This window comes from Diplotaxodon limnothrissa, linkage group LG16, assembly GCF_057381915.1.
Source record: "Diplotaxodon limnothrissa isolate DT_005_m linkage group LG16, D_limnothrissa_male_GT1.1, whole genome shotgun sequence".
NCBI classification, from domain to species: Eukaryota; Metazoa; Chordata; class Actinopteri; order Cichliformes; family Cichlidae; genus Diplotaxodon; species Diplotaxodon limnothrissa.
The window spans coordinates 1841660-1864621 of NC_140611.1; the positions used below are offsets into that span (position 1 = coordinate 1841660).

The following is a 22962-nucleotide window of genomic DNA, read 5'->3' on the forward strand; positions in this document are numbered from 1 at the left end:
GTGCTCAGATCCTTTACCTAAGCAGTGCGCTTTGTCATAACTCATTGACATTCTGTTGTGCAATTGTTATTTACTTGTATTTTATAATTTGACTTTACATACTGCTGGGTGGTTTGTAAAGTTTACAATAACTAGTATTATCATTATGCTATATTTTCTAAGATATATAATAATCTCAAAAGTAATGCCTTGAAGCAGAAAGTAGTAATGCTTTATTAAAACTTAAAACTAAAGTACAGTGTTTGAATGTGTGTATTGTGTCTACTGTTTGTTAACTCACCATATTCATAAACATCTTAATAATAAATTTCATATTCTATTACCACATTATTTGTGATCAATGGGTTTGCTGGGTTAGGTGTGTGTGTGTGTGTGTGGGGGGGGGGGGGGTCTTTAGGCTTTGGCCCCCACACCTGCCACCAGTATATTTTTAAGCAAGTATTTCTAACTTTATTTGAATATTCAGTTTCCTACCATCTGCTCTTAAAGGGTAATCACCAGGTAACCCGCCCTCCCCCCTCGCACACACATGCACACAAACAAAACACACAGTAGAATTCACAGCCTCGTTATAGTGAGTAAATATTTATGCCATTTACACCACCAACTTAGACAGCTAAGGATGAAGAACCTTTTGTTCTTTAAAGAACCATTTGTAATAGCTAAGGAACCATCTACAAAATAAAAAGGTTCTTTGACGAGAGTGGAGTGAATGAAGATGAGACACAAGTCTTCATAGTGACTCTGGAGTATGCATGTGCATTTTTCATGAAGAAGTTAAAGGATCTTGATCAATTCTTGATTAATATTGTTTATTACAGCTGGTAATAATCAATATTGATACATTATTACAAATAATTGATGCAATTTTTCATTAACAGCTGAAGATGTCAGATATCAACTTATTTTTTCACATTTTGACCTTTACAGTGTATTTGACTAACTGAGGAGTGATAGGATTTTAATTCTACAGTATGTTGGCATCACAAGAGTCAGGCTGCAAAATCTGCAATGTAACTATCAGTTTAACAGTCTTCCTAAACCAGGGATAGAAAAACGCATAGATAAGTGGATTTAGACAGGAATTACAATAAAGTAACCAGACCCCAAAAACTGAAAATTCCACACTGGTTGATGTGTCCTGCCCTGCGAGAGAGGGATAAAAGTAAGGACAGAAACACATCAGAAACACAGCCACAACAACACCAATAGTTGTAGCTGCTTTTCTCTCAGACTTCTTAATGGCAACGTGAACTGAACCCTTTGAAGTAACAAAGGCAACATGAGATCTCATAGCCTGAGCCTGAGACACAGCCACCAGAAATACTCTCATGTACAGAAATATGATCACAGCAGTGGGGCCGATGAAGGTAGCTACAACATCAAAAGCACCAGTTATGAAATTAATTACAACTATGCATTCCCCGTCACAAGAATTATACCTGTCTGGCTGCTTCAGAAAGTTGTTTAGTATTGTGCCGTTATACAGCAGTGAACAGGCCCAACACAGACAGACACTGATTTGGACTTTTCTCTCAGTAACTGTGGTGGGGTAGGACAAGGGGTCACAAATAGCTACATACCGGTCAAATGAAATAAGCACCATGTTTCCTACTGAGGCAGATGTGAGAACAAAAGAGGCATAGTAAAACAGTCCACACATGAAGGTGCCCAAAAACCAGCAGCCCCCTAAAAGGAGGATTCGAGGCGGCATCAGCAGGAGGCCAACAAGGAGGTCTGAGACAGCGAGAGAGAGGAGGAAGAGGTTGGTTTGGTTGTGAAGCTGCCTGAGAAGAAAAAAACAGAAAGAAAGATGTAACATAATATTAATAAACCTGCAGCAGGTGGAATGCTACAGTAATGCACCAGTTCTGAAAGTAAAACAACATACAATAAACAATCCAGTGCAACAAAGTAGGGCAAACCTCTCGTTTCCACATCATTCTGAGAGGAGGAGGTCAGAATATAAAATCATTTCAGTTAAATAGTACAAGCATTTATCACATCAGCTGTTCCTTTCTAAAAGAGAGCTATTACAGTTTAGTAAAGGCCAAATGTGAAGAGTACTCTGTAGCTAATCCAAGTATGCTCAAGTCAAACACAATATATCACAGTAAAGTTTACTTTAACACCTGAAGTGGGAGATAGAGATGATGACCAGGACGTTGAGAGTCACTCTGAGCAGAGAGATGCAGCAAAGCAGAATGTAGAGAAAAATGGTCTGATTGTGATGTTGCAGCGGCTTCCTACAGGAGGTGTTGAGGAGCTGTGGAAAGCAGAATTGTTGTCCATACACGTTCTCCATGAGCAGAAAGGGAAAAGAAGATGAAAGCTGCTGAACACTGGCACCTTTCTGACTAAAGCTATCCGTGTAATGTGACTTACCTTACTCCTCCTACTCCTTTTCTCCATCCACCACAGAAAATCTCTTGTGTGATATTCTCTAACGCTTTCACTGGAAATGCACGTCCTGAGATTTACTTATGTTTCACAGCTTGACAAAAATAAAAACACACCCATTCCACCGATACATCATTTCATTTCCTGCTGTTTCTCCTGGATTTCAGGCGCACGAGTCTAAGAAGGGATGCCTATGCCTCCTGTCCAGCCACCTATGCTTCTTTTTCTGGGCTCCAAAGACATAATGTCACCAGCATGTCATGATGACATGTTTATCACAACATGACATGTTTATCACAAGACCCTGCAGGGTCTTGTGATAAACATTCCCCAAACACCTCATCCAGGTGTCCAAGAAGCATCATATCCAGATGTCTGACCCATTTCACCGGCTTCCTTTTGCTGTGAAGGAGTAACAGTTCTCTTCTCAATCAGAATCAAAATCAGAAAACTTTATTAATCCCGAAGTAAATAATGTTGTTACAGTTGCTCCAAGAGAAAAAGAACAGTAACAGACTGAACTAATTAAATAATACAATATATTACAAAGTTACAAAATAAAAGAAATAGGTCTAATATAGCTCAATTACAAATATAAATACCAAAAGTACTGCACAAAGTTCTTCTTTTTTAGTGTCTTTTCACTAGAAAACTAAAATGTCTTTGATATCAGCAGTAGCTCCCACTCGATCCTTGCAAAACCGCACAAGGACACCCAGAAGGCTGTTGTTGATATGCCTTGCATAAACTATTGTCTCATTCCAGGTCAATTCTTCAGCATTCGACTGAGTGAAGCAAGAGGGTGGCTGGCTTGCTGTCTGTTGTTGGGGAGTCGTGGTCTTGGAGAATGAAAAGGTGGTGGAGCTACCCAACTATTTGTTTCATCCTGGTAGAAATGCTTTTCAGCTATATGGAGTAAAAACCTTTTTCATCTGTTTGTGTCTCCCACTTTATCAAACAACCTATTATATGTTCCAGACTTGGAAGAGTTTGTCACTGAGCAACCTTGAGAGCTGAAGCTTTCCTTTACTGGGATGCTGTTTTGACATGGTAAGAAATAGCTCGATTTGCTGTTTCTTTTGAAAACAAACATACTGGACAACTGGACCCTCTGTGTTGGATTTGTGGGCTCCCATCTGGAACACTTGCCTTGGGGGTGTCAAGGCTCGGTAGCCAGCAGTGAGAAATGAAACCAAAAGCAGAGCTTAGTGATTAGAAGATTTTATTTACAGAAACAAAGTACAACACAATGACCAAGAACTAAGGCTATGAAACCGGATTCGAGCAAATGAACTATGAATGTGCAAGTGTGGGGATTATATCATTTTATATCAGGTTGATTCTTTTACATCTTTTTATTTAGCTTTGAGCAGTGTCATTTATTCCATTTATTAAACATAGTTTCAATCAGGTTATTACGCACATTGCATTTGTGCTCATGATAGAGTTGAGCATACAGTCTAAGGAAGGCTCAGCGCCATGTCTGAACTGATATGTTGATGCAATGACCTGCATGCTGTGAATGAAGGCCTAACACGCTTACATACACGTATGAAGTATCATTTCTAGGGTAAAGGTGAAAGACTTTGTCTCTGCTTAGCAACTAGTGATCCGGGGTCCACAGGAAACATCTGGGGGGGCCAGACAACCAAATAAGGAGGAAATGCTGTTGAACACGGAAACTTGTTGAACTGTCGTTAATTATAACCTGTACATGTGATGTTTTTTCTGATGCAAGAAGGGGCGTTAACCCTGACATAATAAAACCATGCTGAAAGTATGTTTTGACGGAAGATCTGCATTGACAATATAGAGCTGTATCTTTCCACACACGTGTTTAATAAAATCATTGTTTTGACGCACTTGGACCAGTAGTTGTTTGTCTCACACCTCAATCACGGATCGGGACACAAGCTAGAGTATTAAACACATCTAACATGGACTATGAAACTCCAGACCAGGCAGACATGAGCTTAAACTGGCTGGGTCAGCAGGAAAAGTGTGGTTCAAGAATCAGCGGTCTAGGGCACTGAAACACAGGGAAAGGAGAGTCAGGGTGGTTGTGGGAAGTGGTGAGCAAAGTTCAGCTGAAAACGTCTAAGCCTTAGTTGCCTCAGAAAATGGATATGACTCTGGCCCTTCCTGTAAAGTGCAGTGGTGTTTTTAACCAGTCCAGTTTACTATCAGTGTGTACTCGAGGTATTTATAGCCCTCCACAATGTCCACATCGACCCGCTGGATTGAAACAGGGGTCACAGTTTTCCTGGTCTTCCTGAAGTCCACTATCAATTCTTTGGTCTTTGCCACGTTGAGCTGCAGCTGATTCTGATCACACCACCTGACAAAGGAGTCGACCACAGCCCGGTACTGTGACTCATCACTCTCAGTGATGCATCCAACCACCGCAGAGTCATCACAAAACCTCTGAAGGTGGCAGGACTCTGTGCAGTGTAGATGGTGAAGAGGAAGGGGTGCCCTTGTGTTGTTGGTCACCTTATCAGACACACAATAAAGAAGACGCACATACTGTGACTTTCCTGTCACATACTCAACAATCCAGGACAAGACAAGCATCCACATTCATTGCTGTTAGCTTATCACCCAGGAGAGTTGGCACAGTGCTCGCCTTCTGGTCCAGTCTTCATGAGCCTGGACATGAGTGAAAGTGACAGGTGGGGGGAGGGGTGTCAGGACTCACAGGAGGCTGTGGCCATGTCCACACTAATACGTTTTCGTTTGAAAACACATCTTTTTGTCTCCGTTTTGGCCTTCACTCCACACTGAGACGGGGTTTTCGGTCAAGGAAAACGGAGCTTTTTGAAAAAGCAGAAACAATTGAAAACGCTGTTTTCACGTGGCCGCAGACTTTTGGAAAGATGACGCATTTTAGTTATATGATGCAGTCATGTGACCAATTAAACTGAGACAGCGGAGCAGCAGTTGTTCTGTTAGCTCTCAGGTTTGACAGCCCTGTTAAAGATTAATATCAGTCTGCACATGCTCCAGAGAGCTTTTCTTCAAATGCTTTAATTCTCACTCGCTTTTGCAATTTGTGCTTTTGTGTTCCTCGCAGCAACAACTCCACCTCATTGTTAGTCCATTTAAAAAAACTCGGTGCTTTTCCTCCACATTTGGCCAATTTTCAAAGAGCCGGAAAGAAAATAAACGGCAGACAGAAATGAGGCGGGTCGAATCTTCTTACTTTACATGCATGCGCAGGACTGGAATGTAAGCATTTTAGGTCGTTTCAGTGTGGATGCACAACTCTTTGAAAATGATAGCGTGGACGCGGAGTGTTTCAGATTTATCCGGATTAGTGTAGACGTAGCCTGAGGTGCAAAGTGGAGAGAGAGTGGCATGGACTGAAGGATGACTACAGGTAAATCAGGAGGGAGGTGAGCATTTCAATCTGTTGAAAAACACATTCAACTCATTGCCTCTGTTCTCAGCACAGATGGGACGGCCTGACCATAGTGATGGTTTTCATGCCAGTCAACACCTCTCTCACCTAAATGACTGAGCTCCTTACTATGACCATCTTGGTGTCAGCCGGATGTGATAGCTTGGTGAACCTAAGAAAACCACTTCATCTTCAAAAAGCAGTGATAAGATCCCGAGACCCTCAAACCTGGTACCCTTTGCATGTATTCAATTTCTTCAGCCTCCCTCAGCAACTTAACACGGCAGAAGCTGTAAAAGGCAGCAAGGTAAAGCACCGGCACAAACAGGTCACAGTAGCAATTTATTAACAACAACCCTTGTTACATGTAAATAAGTATCAAGTCACTGACTGACTATAAAATCACGTTACAATGTGCATCAAACACAAAGGACACAAACCTGGCTGATGCCCGTAACCAGGGGAGACTCCTACATTCTGCTACCCAATCACTGGAGAGTCAACATCGGTCCTCCAGCATCAGAGGTATTTACCCTCCACCATTATCCCACTGCACAAACAACAACTGTTGCCACCAACACCAACAGCTATGAAGTGTTTTAAAAAACCGATACTGTGCTATGCAATAAAAAAAATAACAACTTGTGTCTCAAATTAAGTACATTTTACCACCTGACCTGGATCAAACACCAGTTTGCTTTTCGGGCAAACTTCACAGATGACAAAACAACTGCTCTATGTGCAGTAAATGCTCCGTGTAAATGACCTGTATTTGTAACATTTGAGAAATTAGATTACAGCAGATTTGAGATTATCCATACATGTATAAACACACAGAGTACACAATTCTTAAAAGGAAAAGGAATACATGCATATTCATCTACAAGCATATCTAAAGCTACTGTAATCCCCTCTGAAAGGCTACGCGGTGTCCACAGCATCTTCTCACTGGACCAGTACTCGGGCCGTTGTCCTCTGTAGATCAAGACCACAGAGAGGCGAGAAGGGAGGGAGGCTTTCATAACCCAGTAGCTGACGGGTGGCGGACTCCCAGCTCAAACCAAACTCTAGCCGACAATAGACACAGGGGTACTGTCGGTCAGCCCAGCAAACCCAGTCCACCGCCTTCTTCACCTGCTCCCATCGTTCAGGCCTGAATGAAAAAGACAGTCACAGTAGTGAACAACCTTGTTAAAACCATCGTGGTGCAAATATTTCCAGACCTGCATTTCTAAAGTCATGCAAGGCATAGTGAAATAAGCTTCATTAATACATCAAATCACATTTTGTACAAAATGTTTTTCAAGCTTAATTTCAGCTGATTTGTAACAACTGCAGAGAAATTTTACTCTAAGCTGTTGTGCATCCTGTGTTGGACAGACCTGGACTGAGAAGCTTCTTCCAGACAGAACAGGGTGCGGAGCAGTTTGCCTTCTTCCAGTTTGTCCACTTTCATCAGCTGCAGAACCAGAAGAGTCGCCACCAGCCTCAGGATATCTTTGTGGGCTGTCACGCCTTCAAACACACATGCAAAAAAGATCCCAAAGTAAATCACAAAATGGTCCTTTTATAACCGAAGTGTTCCAGACGCAACGTCCAGACGAACAGAATCAACATAATGAATCAATCTCAAACAACAGCTGCCCATTTAAACGTCGCGCTGGGGAATAATCTACAGGTTTAACATGTGCCTGATTTTTTTAAAGAAATAATGAAAAATAAGGTTAATTAACATCTGAGCTCCTAGAAAACAGCATATACCGGGTTATGGATGAAATCCAATAGAATGACGCTTCTGCCATGTATTCCAGCCCTAACCTGATCCCAAACCATAACCAGCACTTCAATGACGTTGGATCGTGTTTTCCAAAGCGAGTAAAACAAACGTGTAGATACATTCCAAATGGTTTCCTCATTTTTCCGATCTCGTAATATAGGGACGTGTTGAGTGATCGGAAGCGTAATATATCGATGATTTGTCACTTAGCGCAGAATGTTGCGCTTTGTGAGTGAGAACGTGTTGGTATAAAATGGTTATTGCAAAATTTTTCTTACAGACATCGAGGTAAAGGGTTAAGTGTGAGCTCATAATAATTATAAAACTAAGTAAATTTATGTTTTTAGTAAACTTACAATAACTTGAAAAACAAGAAGCACTCAGAGCACAAATCTGTGCACCCATCAGTCTCTGGGCTTTATTTAAAGGACCAGCATCGGCTTTTGTTGGGAACCACTTTGTTTTCTGCTCTTTGTAAACTTTAAGAAGTGCCATGAAAACAAATGCAAAGAATTAGGTTTTATTTATGTGGATATGTGTCATTTCTTTTTACTGTTTAGTACTACTTAGGTCAGACCTCAAATGTAACATGATGCTGTAAATCTTTATATGGCACTTTATGTACTTTAACAAAACACACATGTAAGAACTGCAGTTTCTAAGTTATTCGAGGCTTTTTGTCAATTTTCCACCAATAAATCTTAAGTTGACCTTAAAGACCTTGGTGGATGTGAGTCACATTTTATATGCATTGTTAACATGATCCCAAGTAAGCATACATACTTGTTAACTTTCATAAAACTTGAAAGTACAAAGCTAGTTTTTCCACCTCCAGATCAGAATTGAACGAGCTCTCACCGAGAGAATGGATGCCTTTGTTCTTCAGGAACACGTTGGCAAACAGGTCCACGTTGACATTAAGTAGTTCCCCCAGCTCTGTGGTTAGTTCCCAGTACCCTTCCTACAACACGCATAAAAATAACGCCATTATATCAAAGTGACATTTACATTTTTTCCAGTTGCATGCACTCAGAGTACAAAGGTGTGGGTTACAGTTTTGTCCTTGGTCATTTTAATAATTCTGTCCAGCTTTTTTGAGCCTTGCTAACTCTACCAAAGCACAGGAGCTAACCACATGAAACGTTCACTACGATAAAACACTTTTAACTCTATGACCAACTTTGAGCATCACTGTCATGACATATATTACCAGTTTAATATCTGTGATGTAGATTGACAGAAACGTGGCTGTTTTATCTGTTTTCTGATAATTAACTGGATACCATTTGAAAAACTGCATTCTGGGTAAACGTGATAGCAAGGTCTTGTTTATATCCCCATTATGATCCCACACTCATCATTAGCTGCGATTCTTTCTGCGTCAAAATGATTTTCACCCCTCGGCTGTAAAAGTGTGATGGGGTACCGTCTCCACCCTGCTGGGCAGGTGGGCAGCATGGGCACTTGAGCTTGTGAATGCAGTAACTCAAAAACAGGTGCAGCCACTACAAACCTCAGACCAGTTTGAATACCAGTGGCCTTTAGTATAAGGTAAAGGTTGGAGGTCAAGTTTTCTGGAAATCTTGTGAATGTGACGAGTTGAGAACGAGGTGAGGTAGAATTTTCAAATTGATACGACAGGTGTGTCTACAAGGAGGCAGAGGGGCATCACTGGAAGCTTTCTTTACATATTCCTATCATAAAACTCTGAAATGTAGCTTAAAGTTTCAAAACAGTGGATGTTTGCATGCTCTGTTAATATCACACAGACTAAAACCCTAGTCTGAGCCTAACCTGACAGTTACGTTTAACCTCGTAAGACCTGAACTCTTACACGGCATTTTTAATTTCTCTTCTCGTTATTTGGGCTGATTGAACCTGATGAATGTAAAAACAAAGAATTATGTGATTCTTTGTTTTTACCAAAATTTTGGATTTTGGTCTAGACAACCCAGAATATGATGTCCACATGTGGACGCCAGGTCCTAGGAGGTTAAATTCTCTGTGTTAGCCTTGCAATACACTAGCAGTCTCTCCAGGGTCTACTCCGCCTTTCGCCCCATGACAGCTGGAATAGGCTCCACCCACCCATGACTCTAACAATGACAAGTCCCATAGAAATAAAACAGATGTTAACAAGTGATTCAGTAAAAAAATTAAGCTTCCTTCGCAGTTTTAACCTGTCAGAGAGCCAAAGGAAGCTGTTGCTTTGTCCGAGTGATAAACAGCTATGTTTGCTTAAGTGAACCCAAGACTATAAAACCACAAAAAGCTCACTGAATGTTGCATCTGGAAGATCTTCATCCATTTGAGCTTCAGCGCTTCAGGAGATTCTGCTGCATTCAGTCTAGTTAACATACAGTCATTTCCATCTGTTAGACAAACACTTCTCATAGTTAACAAACAGAATGTGTGTAGAAATGTTCAGAGACTCACGCAGCTGACTGATGACGCAGGACAGGGTTAGTCGGGAGATCCTGATGACCAACGACGAACATTTGTCGAACATTGCTCTGAGCTTCAAGTTCATGGTGAGGTTGTGATGCACTCGTAACTTTGCGTGAACGATAAGAGGGAGCCCTTCCTCTGAGATGAAGCCGAGCGGCCTTCTCAGGAGCCCATGCAGGGCCTACAGGAACATCATTGTCGGAACAGGTGGGAGGTAAAGAGGACGCAAGATAAGAGGTTGTTATCCTGCAGGGGCCCCTAATCCGCCTTAATGATTTTAAGCACAAGTCCGGTTTTGGTTGGTGCTCTAAATCTGATGGAGCTGACGTCACAGGAACCACTGTAGATCCCGGAGCACCATCATAGGTGGAGCTTGAGCTACCTAACTGAGAGTGAAAGCCACTGGAAGTAAACTTAGCTGACCCAAAATACGGCCCTCTGTCTCTGGCAGTCTGTGCAACAAACAGAGGAGCCGTTTCATCAGATTCAACAACCATCTGAGACGGTACTGCTGCAGGAGCAGTGTCAGGAAGACTCCCATTTGTGCTGAGGCCGCACAATTCAGGAGGCAAATAGGACATCTCACGAAAGACTTTACTCTTAAACTCGGGTCTTTTCCCTACCTTCGCTTCCCGACCATATATTTGGAGGTGAGGTTTTGCTTGGTGCTCTAAATCCGCTGGAGCTGACATCTCAGGAAGTTGTTGTCTGAAAGACGGACTCCTGGCTGCTATGTCTTTGTATTTTACAGGCTTTTTACAGGCCCTGTAAGAAACGCCTTCAACATACTCAGATGAACTCTGTTCTTCCTCATCAGACACAGAATCAAGTGCACTCAGTACCCAATTACTCATCGCTGAAGGGTAACCTTGAGTGTGGAGTGATGACCTGCTAATCTGAGTGCTACAGCTCTGAATTGGAATATCGATGTCCTTCACTGCCTGACTGTCTGATGATGATGAAATGGCAAATGAAAATGAATCCATGGATTGACTACGAGGATAGTCACCACAAAATGAAGAAGGGATGGACAGTCCTTGTGGAATAAGTCTTGAAACACCCTCTGAAGCATGCATCATAAAAGAATAACGTGGAGGTCTAGAAAAAGACAGGAGGGGAACATCGTCTGAAGCACCCCCCTTAAAAGAAGGAGGCGGAGGGGGAGCCGGGTGTCCAACAAAAGAAAGGTGGGGAACATCGTCTGAAGCACGCTTCATAAAAGAAGGAGGCGGAGGGGGAGCCGGGTGTCCAAGAAAAAGGTGGGGAACATCGTCTGAAGCACGCTTCATAAAAGAAGGAGGCGGAGGGGGAGCCGGGTGTCCAGAAAAAGAATACATTGAAGCAAGCTCCTTAAAAGAAGAAGGAGGTGGAGCTGGAGGAGAGGAGTCGGGACTCTATGAAAGGAGAGAAATAAGCAGAAATTTAAACTCCGACTCTACAAACCTCTAAATGTGTTGAGATGAATTCTATCAGAAATACTGTTGGTAATGTCTTTTGACAGGTTTCACAATATAATAAAAGTTCTACATCAACATTAACTCAACAAAAGAATCACATAGTTTGTTTGCCTGCAGGACATCTGCTACATGCCATTTAGATATTTCTGAAATTGAACTGAATTGATTATTGTTCCATATATTTGTTAAATTTCTTGAATTTGTTTTACTGAATGTGCAGCATCAGCGTCTTAGTGTAAGGGGACTAACCGTGAATGAACCACCAGAGTCAAACAAACCAAAGCTGCAATCTTCCTCCTGCAGCAGCAAGACAAAAGCATGAAATCATAAACGTCAGCATTTGTGAAGATTGCAGCAGCAACACAGTCAGTACGATCAATGACATGATGATCACATGTTTAGTAAAGGACAGGAACACAGATGTGTTGCTCCCTCGGCCACTGAAACAAAATCTTTGGCAAAACTACAGCTCCAGTTTATGCGCATGAGGACTAGTCATGTATGAACAACAGTTTAAAAAATTCATACCAAAGAGTATTCCTCTATTAGGTCTTCATCATCCTCGGGAGAAATCCAGTTAATGTAGGGAAGGAAGTCCACATCTTCCTCTGCAATCAGCTTGGAGATGTCTGTAAAACCAGGCTGTGGTTGCTCTGAGTCCTAAAAATAAGATCAGTTAAATAAATATTTGATAAAAAAGCTAAAAGAATGGAAAACAAGCTGTAAATGTGAAAAAGGCTGATTTGACAAACCCGTTCCTCAATGGCCACGAAGCTGGTAAACTGAGACAGGATGGAAAACTCTTTGCTTAACTCGATGATGAAGGACTTCAACTCTGCTTTCTTACCCTGTAAAAGTAAAAAAGTCAGTTTCCAGAGTTTCTCCCTCACAGCCCACCCAGGTATGCTAACAATCAGCCTGTCGTCACCTCTGAAGATATCCATGAGGAATGTATTGTTAAACAATCCCAGCACTGTTAACTAGAGAGCCTACGCTAACTCCTGTCAGTTTGGACAGCAGTGGGAACGAATGGGATCATTGTCCTGCTGCTTGACATCATTTCGGCCAGAGATAAGCTGTTGTACAGATACAGCCACTTATACAGGCTGCCTTATTCCTGACAGGCCCATGACAGGCACCTGGTGGGTCCATGGCCAAGTACCGGCTGATCCGTCATGTAATAATATCCCCCTAAGGTGGGAAGTAAGTAAGAAGTAAGTACAAATACTGTGTTACTGTAATGAAGTACGATTTTTAGGTATCAGTACTAGTAGGGCTGGGCCGTATCATACCGTTCACGGTAACACCGGTGTAATGTTGGGCAATGATAGGAAAATGAAATATGGTGATAGAATACGGGTCAAACGCGCATGCGCAGTGCCTTTGTTTTCATACGTACATGGCGGAAAAAGCATGATGGTGACAGAGAACGAGAAGGGCGAAAGCGGATCGTTGAATGAAACTGATGAACCTGAACTGGTTTGTAAACATGCTGCAGCTTCACTGGTGTGGAACTGGTTTAGCTTGTCCTTCTAAAAATTTATTTAGAACTACAAATTAAATTTCTTTTAGCAATTATTGTTTTTTTTAATGTCACAATTCCAACCCTGCTCCTTTACCCGGGCTTGGACCAGCAAAAGTGACCCGAGATAGGCACTCTGGTGTAGTTACAGTGTGTGTGTGTGTAAGTAGTTTTAAACCTGATCCACAAAACAGCATAACAATAAGAGAACTGACTGCGTTACAGTCAGGGCGGGAGCAGCGGCTTCGCTCATGCGTGATTCATTTGCAGTTTGGACGCACAGGTGTGAACGTCTCCTGCCCTGATAGCAGCGGGGGGAGCACTATCCTCCGCCCGTGAGCGCTTTGGTATGGGTGAGGTGCCCACGGCAGCACCGCTGCTTGTTGAGAAGAGCGATACATACTTTCACGTCAAAAAGTGGTCATTAGTGATGTGCGATACCACTGATTTCCTTTCCGATCCGATACCAAGTAATATTCAGGGTGGTATCGACGATACTGATCCGATACTTTGTACAAAAACTTATTTTATTTATTGTATCTCAAATTATAGCGTCATCATGATTACATCAGATTACTTGTTCTTATCACTTAATGATGCAGAGTTCATCATACAGAAATAAAAAACTGAAGTTGTGCTATTTGAACACCTTGCCTGCCTGCAGCACTAAAGGACTCTGTGAGAGACGTCTGTCTCGCCCTAGCAGCACCTGTCCCTCTTCTCCTCTTCAGTTCACCTCAACATGCGCTCATCATATTCTGTGATGTGATTTACTCTGAGGTGTTTGACGAGGTTAATGTTGCCACAACACTTCACTTTCATGCCACATGTATTGCAAACCACGTCTTGGCTGCTTGTGGAGGTAAAATACGTCCACACGACTCCAATTACACTCAGCCATTGTTGTGAGTGCGCACGCCAGAGGCTGCCACACATTTATACAGCCGTGTTTCACACATGACTATGAAAGGCGGAAGGGAAAATAGTTCCTTCCAAACATAGACAATCCAAATGTTATAGTTTCTTTCCAATGTGTTCCTGTTAATGATAAACTACAAATTTACTCTAAAGTACTAAAATACCGATATTTTAATGTGAGAATCGATTCTAGAACATAAACGATTGGTATCGGAGGAATCGATATTTCAGGATCGATCTGCACATCATCTGTCGTCATAAATAAGTCTCCAATAACAACAGAAAAAGTCACCAGATTTGTCGCTAGTCACTTTTTAGAAAAAAAAGTCGCTAAGGGGGTCTGAAAACTCGCTAAGTATAGTGACAAAGTCGCTAAGTTGGCAACACTGGTCGGAGCATTACGGCTATCGTAGGCGGAGCCTCGCGGAGTGATGTGTACTGTGCTTCAACATGATATTACCGTATTGTGTGTGTATAACCTCTTTTTAAGTTCAGTGGATGTTATACATGGTTACGCTGAGGATGTGTCGTTCAGTTTCCACCGGAAATGCCTTTTGGTTAAACTGTCAGCGAGGAGTTTGCACTGTTACGTTTTTATATAACTTTAATGCAGATAAAAACAGCTGCTTGTTTAAGTGAAAATACATTGATGGGTTTTTTTTGCACTAATAAAGTTGTGGAGTTTTAAAGTGTTTTGTCTGGTGTCAATTATATCGTCAGTTATATCGTTATCGCAAATTTTCAAATGTATATGGTGATAAATATTTTTGGTCATATCGCCCTGCTCCAAGTACTAGTTTATCAGTAGTTTATTTTCTGACTGCTTTTTACTTTAACTCTCTACATTTCTAAACAAATATATGTACGTTCTACTAGGGACCAATCCAATATACAGTATCGGTCCGATCCTGACCTAAATTACTGAATCGGATATCATTTCCAGTTTCTGGCAGGCTGGAGCTTTGTTGGGTCGTTCCTGAACATCCTTACAAACTTCCTCTCATCTGAGGGGTTGTGTCTTCTTCCAGACCTTGGCAGAGTGGTGACACATCTGAATAATAATGTTCACCTGAACTGATGGTGCTGGAATCTGTAGTTGTTTAGAAAGGTCTCCAAGAGACCTTCCCAATGTGTCCAAATCTACAATTCTTCTTCACTGAGTTCTTTTCTGTTCTTCTACTGGTCAATCTAATCAGTGCTATCAAACACAACTTTATAGGCTGGTAAAGATAAGCATAACATCATTTTACAGCATCACTAAAATATGCTATAAGAAATGATTAACAGTTCACAATGTAGTACGAAATAGTACGAACATAATGTCCATGATGAGTAAACCTTTGACCACAGCTGTATTTATTGTAATAAGGATTTTGAAACTAAACTGAACTGGAAGAAAAATTTGAAGAACAATAAAATACATATATCAGTAAAACAACAACAACAACTACTGTAAATTTCAATCTTTGGTCTCACTTATCTGCAAAGTACCTCGTGTTCAGCTTCACTGGTGTCCAGGTTCCCGTCTTCATAATCCCTGATGACGGCCCTCGCGGTGAGCTTGTGAAGAAACTAAACACATGACATAACAATTACCTCACTGTCCTGTGATGGCAGTCAGCCTGCGTGAGGATTGCAGGCTTAACAAGTGAGATGTATGCTCATACAGCAGCTACTGTTGAGTGTCAGTGTGCGTTCTTACTGTGCCCTTTGTTTTCTGCAGCTCGCTGGTTGACACCATTGTTTTGAGCTCCTGACCACTCAGATTTCCCAGGAGAGTCGCCTGTGTTAAAACAACGGCATTATCATTATTGTCTAACGGTGTTGTGCTGTAACTCTTTAATCAGGTCAAAAAGCCAGAGACTGCAAATTAAAATAAAGTTCAAATATTTTGCTCTTCACAGTTTCTAAGTCAGCAGTCACACTGATGCAGATTAGTGTTAACTCATTTGTTCTTCCCCTCAGGCCACTCGCAGTTACTGTTCAGCTGGTAGAAATATAACCACGCCTGAAGTTTCAACCAAAGCATTACTAACCAAAGAATAGTCCATCCATCCATCCATTCGCTTCCGCTTATCCTTTTCAGGGTCGCGGGGGGCGCTGGAGCCTATCCCAGCTGTCATAGGGCGAGAGGAGGGGTACACCCTGGACAGGTCGCCAGTCTGTCGCAGGGCCAACACACAGGGACAGACAACCATTCACACTCACATTCACACCTAGTAGCAATTTGGATTATCCATAGAATAGTGACAGAGTGAAATTAGGTACTGGGAATAAGTTAAAGATCCACTTCCAATGTCTGTGAAGGTTCTCAGTCATCCAGGTCATCGTAGTCTAAGGAGCTTGCAAAGAAAAGCGTCTGGACTTCTTTAAGTTGCTTGAAGACGTTTCACCTCTCATCCGAGAAGCTTCTTCAGTTCTAAGGTCAAATGGTGGGAGTGGGAGTGTCCCCCCCACAGAGGGACAAAAGGACCCCTGATGATCCTCTAATCGCTTGAGCCAAGGTGTGAAACTGGGTGTGGGTCCCAATCAGCCAGAGTTTCGGGTGAGCTCATTGTGAAATCTGGCCCCACCTTATCATGCGAATTCCTGAGGTCAGATGGCCCAGGATGTGAGTGGGCGTTAAGGCGTCTGGGAAGGATCTCAAAACTGGATTATAGATGGCAGAGAGTTGGTTTCATAAGCCCCGCCCTCTGTTCAAAGCTGGTCGCTCACAGTGGACATAGATGCTTCTTTCACTCCTCTTTCAAACCATCTGTCTTCTCTGTCCAAAACGTGAACACTGGCATCCTCAAAGAGTGACCTTTGACCTTTAGATGCAGATGGACCACCGAGTCTTGTCCCGTGGCGGTGGCTCTTCTGTGTTGTGGCGTGCGTTATGAAGTTGCTGTTTGGTCTCTCCAATGCAGAGGTCTGAGCATTCCTCGATACCCTGTACAGCAAACACTACAGTGTTAAGCCATTGTTGGAAACTGGAATTGGCTGGGCGGCGCTATGAATTCTGGGATATGGCGGGCCACGAAGGATACACCGACCCATTCTTGAAATCTGGGGAAAAGGAGGACGCATTTGTCGGCCGGATTCAGAGGGGTCTACGAATTCGGACAGCCTTTGCTGCGTCGCTGTGATGTTAAAAGGTCTACAAATGCAGCCTCAGGAGGATGCAGCCTACGTTTTGGGACACAGCTTATGCCACTTATTTATGTGCGAATGTTTAATAATGAAGAACATTAAAACATTACTGTTGGCCACATGTCGGGAAAGTTATGTGACATTAGTGATGTTTGTACTAACTTGGTTTTAAAACCTTTACTTTAAAATATACGCCGTTCAATAGTCGACCTTCATCTTACAGAGAATGTGATGATTTTGTGGATAATTAAAGTCAGTCATATATCCACAAACACAACAAGCTGAAAGTCAGTGATGCTGCTCGGTTTGCAGTCCTGAATATGACGGCACCAGCAGGATTCACTGCACTGTTAATGTTAGCTATGTTATATTGCTGCCTCTGTTCGGTGGTGTCGAGCCAAACGGACTTTAACGTGTGTTTGAACGAGCTGACGGTTCACTCGTTAAGCTGAAAGAAAGATGCTTTAATCACAGCAGTCACACATGTGTCCACTGCACCATCTGGAACTCTTCTTGTTTACACTCGTAATAACACAAACACTAAATCCTGCTTCTCTGTGCTGTTGTGTAGCAGTGTGTACACCTGAGACTGTCACCTGTCTGTCTGTCCTGCACTCTCTCTCTGTTTCTTTCTCTCTGATTGTGGAATAAAAGTATGAACATGTGTTTATAAGTTACACTTGTGTTTGAATCCTGCAGCTTATCACACATTTGATTTCCATGTGTGACGACTGCAAGTGTCCAGAGTGAGGACAGACTGAGGGAGCCACTGCTGCACATCATCTGTGAGGCTTTGCAGCCCTGATGATCCACCAGGACAAACTCAGCAGTGTGTGAGGAAGAGGAGGAGGAAGAGCCAGCAGCAGCTGACAGATGGAGAGAATAGACAGACTGTTCCCTGTTTGTGAAGGACTGCTAGGAAAGTTTAACATAACTGTCTGTGCTGAATCAGTCTTATTAGGTAATGTTCAAATAATGTGATCATCCCAGTGTTTCCAGTGTGGGAGAAAGTACTCAGGGCCTTCAAGTTACACACTATGAAAGGCAGCAACAAGTTTAATGTTCAGAAACCTAAAGTCTGTATCAGCAGCAGGATGGAGCTAAAATAAATGTTGGTTTCAGTTCTATGAAGCTTTGAGTATTTTGGATCAGTAGCTGCTGTGTTTGTTGCATCATATTGCTGTAACTGTTTATATGCTTTATATATTCTGAGCTAAGTTGATCTATAGTGTTACATCATATTCTATAAGGATGTTATGTGTTTGTAGACTTTCTGCCCAGTTTGACCCATTTAGCAGACGTCAGCCTGTTTAAGGCTCTGATGTCTATTCTGTGTGACTTACAGCAGTTATGACATGGTCTGATTTTCTCACCCAATAAAGGAATATTTCATATATCAGTCGACTCTTCATTCTATCAGACACAGTTATCACAGCTCGTACATTTGCTTTTTACACATATATGTAAGCATTGAGCCAAATTTAGTAATGCCAACATATTAAACGAACAATATTTGTCTCTTATAATACATCTGTATACACACTGTCACAGATACTTACTTGTCTTTGAGTGAAGATTTAAGGAGACAGGAAATATAAATAACTGCAACTTGAATCTTTACTGAGGCTCAGCGTTTGGCACAGTTCAAGCTCACTGCTGTAATAACTAATAATGGTGAAAATGATAACTTTAATATCTTCACCATATTATATTTATATTACCAAGGTGAGATGAGTCTCATGAACAACATTAGCTAGTAAACAGCTAATCTTAGAACTACAGTTGGATACAGAAATGAAGCCCAGCAATCATGTTTTACAGCATCGGGGTCTCAGCCTCAGATACTTATCAAATCAAAACATCTCATAAAAACAAACAAACCAACAAAAAAGTCTCCTTGTTAAGCTTGTGTGTCCTGAGTCTGAGTTTCGCTCTGTGTGTTTCCTGTTTTATTTTGATAGTCCTTGTCCGACGTCAGTGTTTCCACTTTAGCCAAGATAAAGCTGCCTCTTTCAGTTCACCCTGGTGTCTGTGAGTCCTGCGTTTGGGTCCAATCCTGTCTGCCACACAGCAAATCACAACACTGCCGATCATATTCTCACTTGTTACATGGACATTTTTAGCAGCAGCAAAACGTACTTTGTACATTTCTAAATGTAAGATGGCGTCACATGAACAACACGAGGCTCAGTGTCCCTCCAGAATCTGCCTTTTAGCGGGTTGTTTTAATCCATTTTTGACCGGATTCTTCATCCAGAATTGCTGTGCGTTGCTGACCTACAGCAGACGAGACCTTCTGGACATTTGGACTCATAACTCCAACAGTTTTATCGCCGATCTCCGACTCATCCCAGAGATCTCCAGAACACCGGAGGTTGGCTGAACAACAGCTGCCCGGACAATATGCTACTGAGTTAGCAGGACGCTACACACACCGAGCCGACAGGCTAGCAGATGACTCCGGCAAGACCAGAGGTGGAGGTTTGTGCACTTAAGAAAAAAAAGAGCCGTCAGGTGCTAAAAAATAAACCTTGGACTCAAACTTTGAAAGAAAATGGTGTCCGTTACAACTTATGTCTAAAGGCTGGAGCCGAACAAAAACTCCCTGATAACGACTGTTTTGACTGTTCTTCCCACTCTATGCAAGGAACCTGGGTTGGCTGGGTTTACTTAGCCTGATAGGGCGAAGGACACTGTCTCAGCTGAACTATGGACACGCACACACTTACACTGATAAGCACTCACACATCCCCCTCCCCTTCCAACGCCTTCGATGCTTGTTGCCTCCTGGGAACACGAGGCGGGTCTGGGCCCACGCTGGAGAGTCGGCGCAGTGGCAGGATGGCTGCTGTGTTGCCTGGGAGAACTCCTTATCCCCTACCCAACCCTGTTGCTGGTCACGTGCTCCATAATGTTGTACTGTGGACATTTATGTGCTTTCTGTGCAGAGGAGTTTTTGTTTCCTGTTCTCATGCTGTCCTCCTGTAGCCCAGCATGAGCAGAGGTCTCTTTTTTTCCTCTTGTACTTTCCCATTGTAGTGTACATTTCAGTGTTTTCCTGTAATGCAACCGTTCTCCGACTTGTATCCCCATGTGATGTCTGTGTAGTGTGTGTAAGGTCGGGGGCGGGTTCATTCCACTGCAGGGCGACCTGTATAGTTTCATGCATCGGTTAAAACACTGGAGTCCAAGTAAAGGACGCCCAGCTGGAAAAGCTTCACACAAGTAAAGTTGTTCGAGATTCACAGAATTTACAGAAAATATTAAATTTTTGTGATTTATACCGTTGTCAGGACGATAAATGTCTTATAACGGGATATTAGATTTTTGTCATGTCGCACAGCCCTACTACAGCCTGTATATACTTATAGTTATTGCATATTCATAACATACCTTCATACCGTGTACACTGTAACACACCCATAATAGACCCATTTTTGTAATATATCTTTATTATTGCTGATATATATTTTGTAATATACCTATATCATGGCTAAAGCACTTCTGCATGGATGCAAACTGCATTTCATGATATGTGCAATGACAATAAAGTTGAATTCTATTCTTTTCTATTCTAAAAGACAGAAAAGAAGGAAAAGGCAGGGCTGTGTTCAGAGAGTAGAGAAGCAGCTTACCTGAGTACAGTGTGGCACAAAGCCATAAACCAGAGTGTGACAGTCATTGAACAGAGCATGCAGCTGCTTGGGAGCCTGCAGAGGTGGACTTGTTGGGCTGAACTGCTGCCACTTGACAGACACTGAACTGCAGCCAGGAGATGCCATACGCTTCAGCTGACAGGCCACCTGTAAACAAAACAGACAGAGAAAATTTTGGATGTTATTTATGATCTTCTTATAACGAGTCAACAACTGAATAACAACAATTAACAGCTGCTTATGTATGACATGAGCGCTCACCTTCTCTGCCCAGTTGTGTTTGGTTTTTGTGTCGAAGAACTCATAGGCTCCGCCCCCTGCTTGAGCCAGGGCTCTCAGCATGTGTTGGTTGGCCATTGTGCTAAAATCATCAGACACATAGATATACTTTATACATATTTAAAAGATCAAATGGATCAAATCAAGAAGAAGCTCAGTGTGCAGAGCATCACAGCGTCCATTACAATGATCCGTGTTGTTAATGTTGTTATTCAGGCCTTGTGCTTTGTAAATTCACGTCTCTTACTGGTGACTGTACCGTTTAAACAGCAGGACACACTTTAATGCGACAGTATACAGCTGTGGGCAAACGTTTACAAACTGTGTACCCACGTCTTGTTTTTTAAGCTCATTAAAGATGTAAACTGTATAATAATCTTGGAAAACGAGCGGTTCAGAGAAATCATGAAAGCCTACTGTTACCATGACGATCATGTTCATGATAAATGGATGTAAACTTGTGACCACAGCTGTAGGACGACACAGCTGTGTAACACTTAAAAAAACAACAACTCTCAAATGACATCCTGTACTTGTGTACAACTTAGCTTAGAGAATAACTTCACAGGGCAACTATTTAAACACAAGGCTGCTACACAGTGTATAGATGTGTATAGATGATGCCCTGGGGGCATCTGTGGCTACAACCGTAGCTTGCCTCCACCAGTGTGTGAATGTGAGAGTGAATGAATAGTGGCATTGTAAAGCGCTTTGGGTGCCTTGAAAAGCGCTATATAAATCCACTCCATTATTATTATTATTATTATTATTATTATTATTATTTTCCCACTCAGAACCCTTTTCAGACCTGAGGCCACAGGTGAAGAGGCGACTGTGCTGAGCATCGTCTCTGAGCAGCTTCAAGGTGAGCTCGGTGTTCTGGATGTGGCCGTCCGACAGCAGCAGCAGGTTCCTGATGCCGCGCGATGGAGGCAGCAGGCTGAGCGCTCGCAGGGGACGCCACAGCTCAGTGCCTCCCCCTAATGGAGCGGAGTGCTAATAGGAAAGAGAAGAATCGAGCTTGTTCAAAACTCTCTGTTGAGTTTGGCTTTAAACACAACATTACCAGTGCCATTAACATCAAAATATATTCACTAATACAACACAGTCACATTATAATAGAAGCTATATATAGAAAATCTGTGGAGGGAGCCGAAGGTTTTAGTTCATCAGCCACAAAACATTTCTGACTTGGAGAGGATCTGCAAACATGAGCGGGACAAACTGAGATGTGTGCAAAACCTGCAACTGCACGACACGCCTGACCTCTGTGATTACCAGAGGATCAAATATTTTTCCTTCATGAAAATGAATGTGTAACGTTTTTCAAATGCATTTTTCTAGATGCTTTTCCTCATTGCTCTGTCTTTCACTGTTCACATGAACCCACCATAGAAACTGATCATTTCTTTGTCTGTGGGCAAGTTGCAAAATCTTTTGACGTGTTACTGGAGTCATAAAAGCAAAAACATGTAACAAACTGTAATAAAGGCCAATGTCCACCATTAGTTTCAGAGCTCATCACAGCACAGAAACAGCTTTAGTGGAGGTTACTGTCATGGCCTGGGTCTAAGTAAGCTAATGCATTTTTTGTATGTTTATTTTATATGTTGTGTTTTTGGTGGTTTTCCTCCTCCTCCCTGTGTGTGTGGTCATACGCGCTCCGGGGTACTTTGGGCCACTGAAGGGACTGCGACACCTGCCGCTCGTTAGCAGCTGCAGCTGATGGCCTCATCAAGAGAGTCCTTTTTAAGAAGGGGGCGGAGCTCCAGTCTATTCCAAACCTGTAGAGTACCTCCATTGATGAGCGTTTATGTGAACGACATCACTACTGTGGGTTTCCTGCTGAGCTGTGTGTGTTTTGTGCCACCAGGAGTCGGTAGTGTCGTCTCGAGGGGAAACCACGGAGCGCAATCGGGTTTTGGAGTTGTCACCTCCTCACTGTTTATGGACACGTGTGTCGGACTCGCAGA

General features: G+C 42.4%; 2 protein-coding genes across 5 annotated transcripts in view; both read right to left on the reverse strand.

Annotated features, from left to right (window-relative positions):
* Window positions 1-967: 967 nt before the first annotated feature.
* LOC146615554 (trace amine-associated receptor 13c-like) lies at window positions 968-2305 on the reverse strand. The gene is made up of 2 exons (XM_085373767.1): window positions 2133-2305; window positions 968-1787 (listed from the first exon to the last, which is right to left on the reverse strand). Exons 1-2 carry the CDS (start codon window positions 2303-2305, stop codon window positions 968-970), a joined length of 993 nt encoding a protein of 330 aa, XP_085229893.1.
* Window positions 2306-5373: 3068 nt separating this feature from the next.
* Window positions 5374-22962, reverse strand: part of parp4 (poly (ADP-ribose) polymerase family, member 4) — a 42277-nt gene continuing 24688 nt past the window's right edge. For all 4 annotated transcript variants that reach the window (XM_085374882.1, XM_085374884.1, XM_085374885.1 and 1 more), the window contains 13 exons: window positions 21798-21985; window positions 20972-21071; window positions 20690-20857; window positions 15625-15705; window positions 15414-15494; window positions 12235-12330; window positions 12011-12142; window positions 11732-11779; window positions 10014-11419; window positions 9855-9924; window positions 8436-8538; window positions 7183-7315; window positions 5374-6953 (listed from right to left, as the gene is read on the reverse strand). In XM_085374882.1, coding sequence (XP_085231008.1) covers window positions 6746-6953; window positions 7183-7315; window positions 8436-8538; window positions 9855-9924; window positions 10014-11419; window positions 11732-11779; window positions 12011-12142; window positions 12235-12330; window positions 15414-15494; window positions 15625-15705; window positions 20690-20857; window positions 20972-21071; window positions 21798-21985 — 2814 coding nt within the window. In that variant the 3' untranslated portion in view covers window positions 5374-6745. The remainder of the gene's footprint in view (window positions 6954-7182; window positions 7316-8435; window positions 8539-9854; window positions 9925-10013; window positions 11420-11731; window positions 11780-12010; window positions 12143-12234; window positions 12331-15413; window positions 15495-15624; window positions 15706-20689; window positions 20858-20971; window positions 21072-21797; window positions 21986-22962) is intronic.

Coding starts and splice junctions, on each gene's coding strand:
- LOC146615554 (XM_085373767.1), bottom strand. CDS start 2,305: ATGGAGAACGTGTATGGACAACAATTCTGCTTTCCACAGCTCCTCAAC. Junction 1,788..2,132: donor ATCTCTATCTCCCACTTCAG/GTGTTAAAGTAA, acceptor TTTTCTTCTCAG/GCAGCTTCACAACCAAACCA.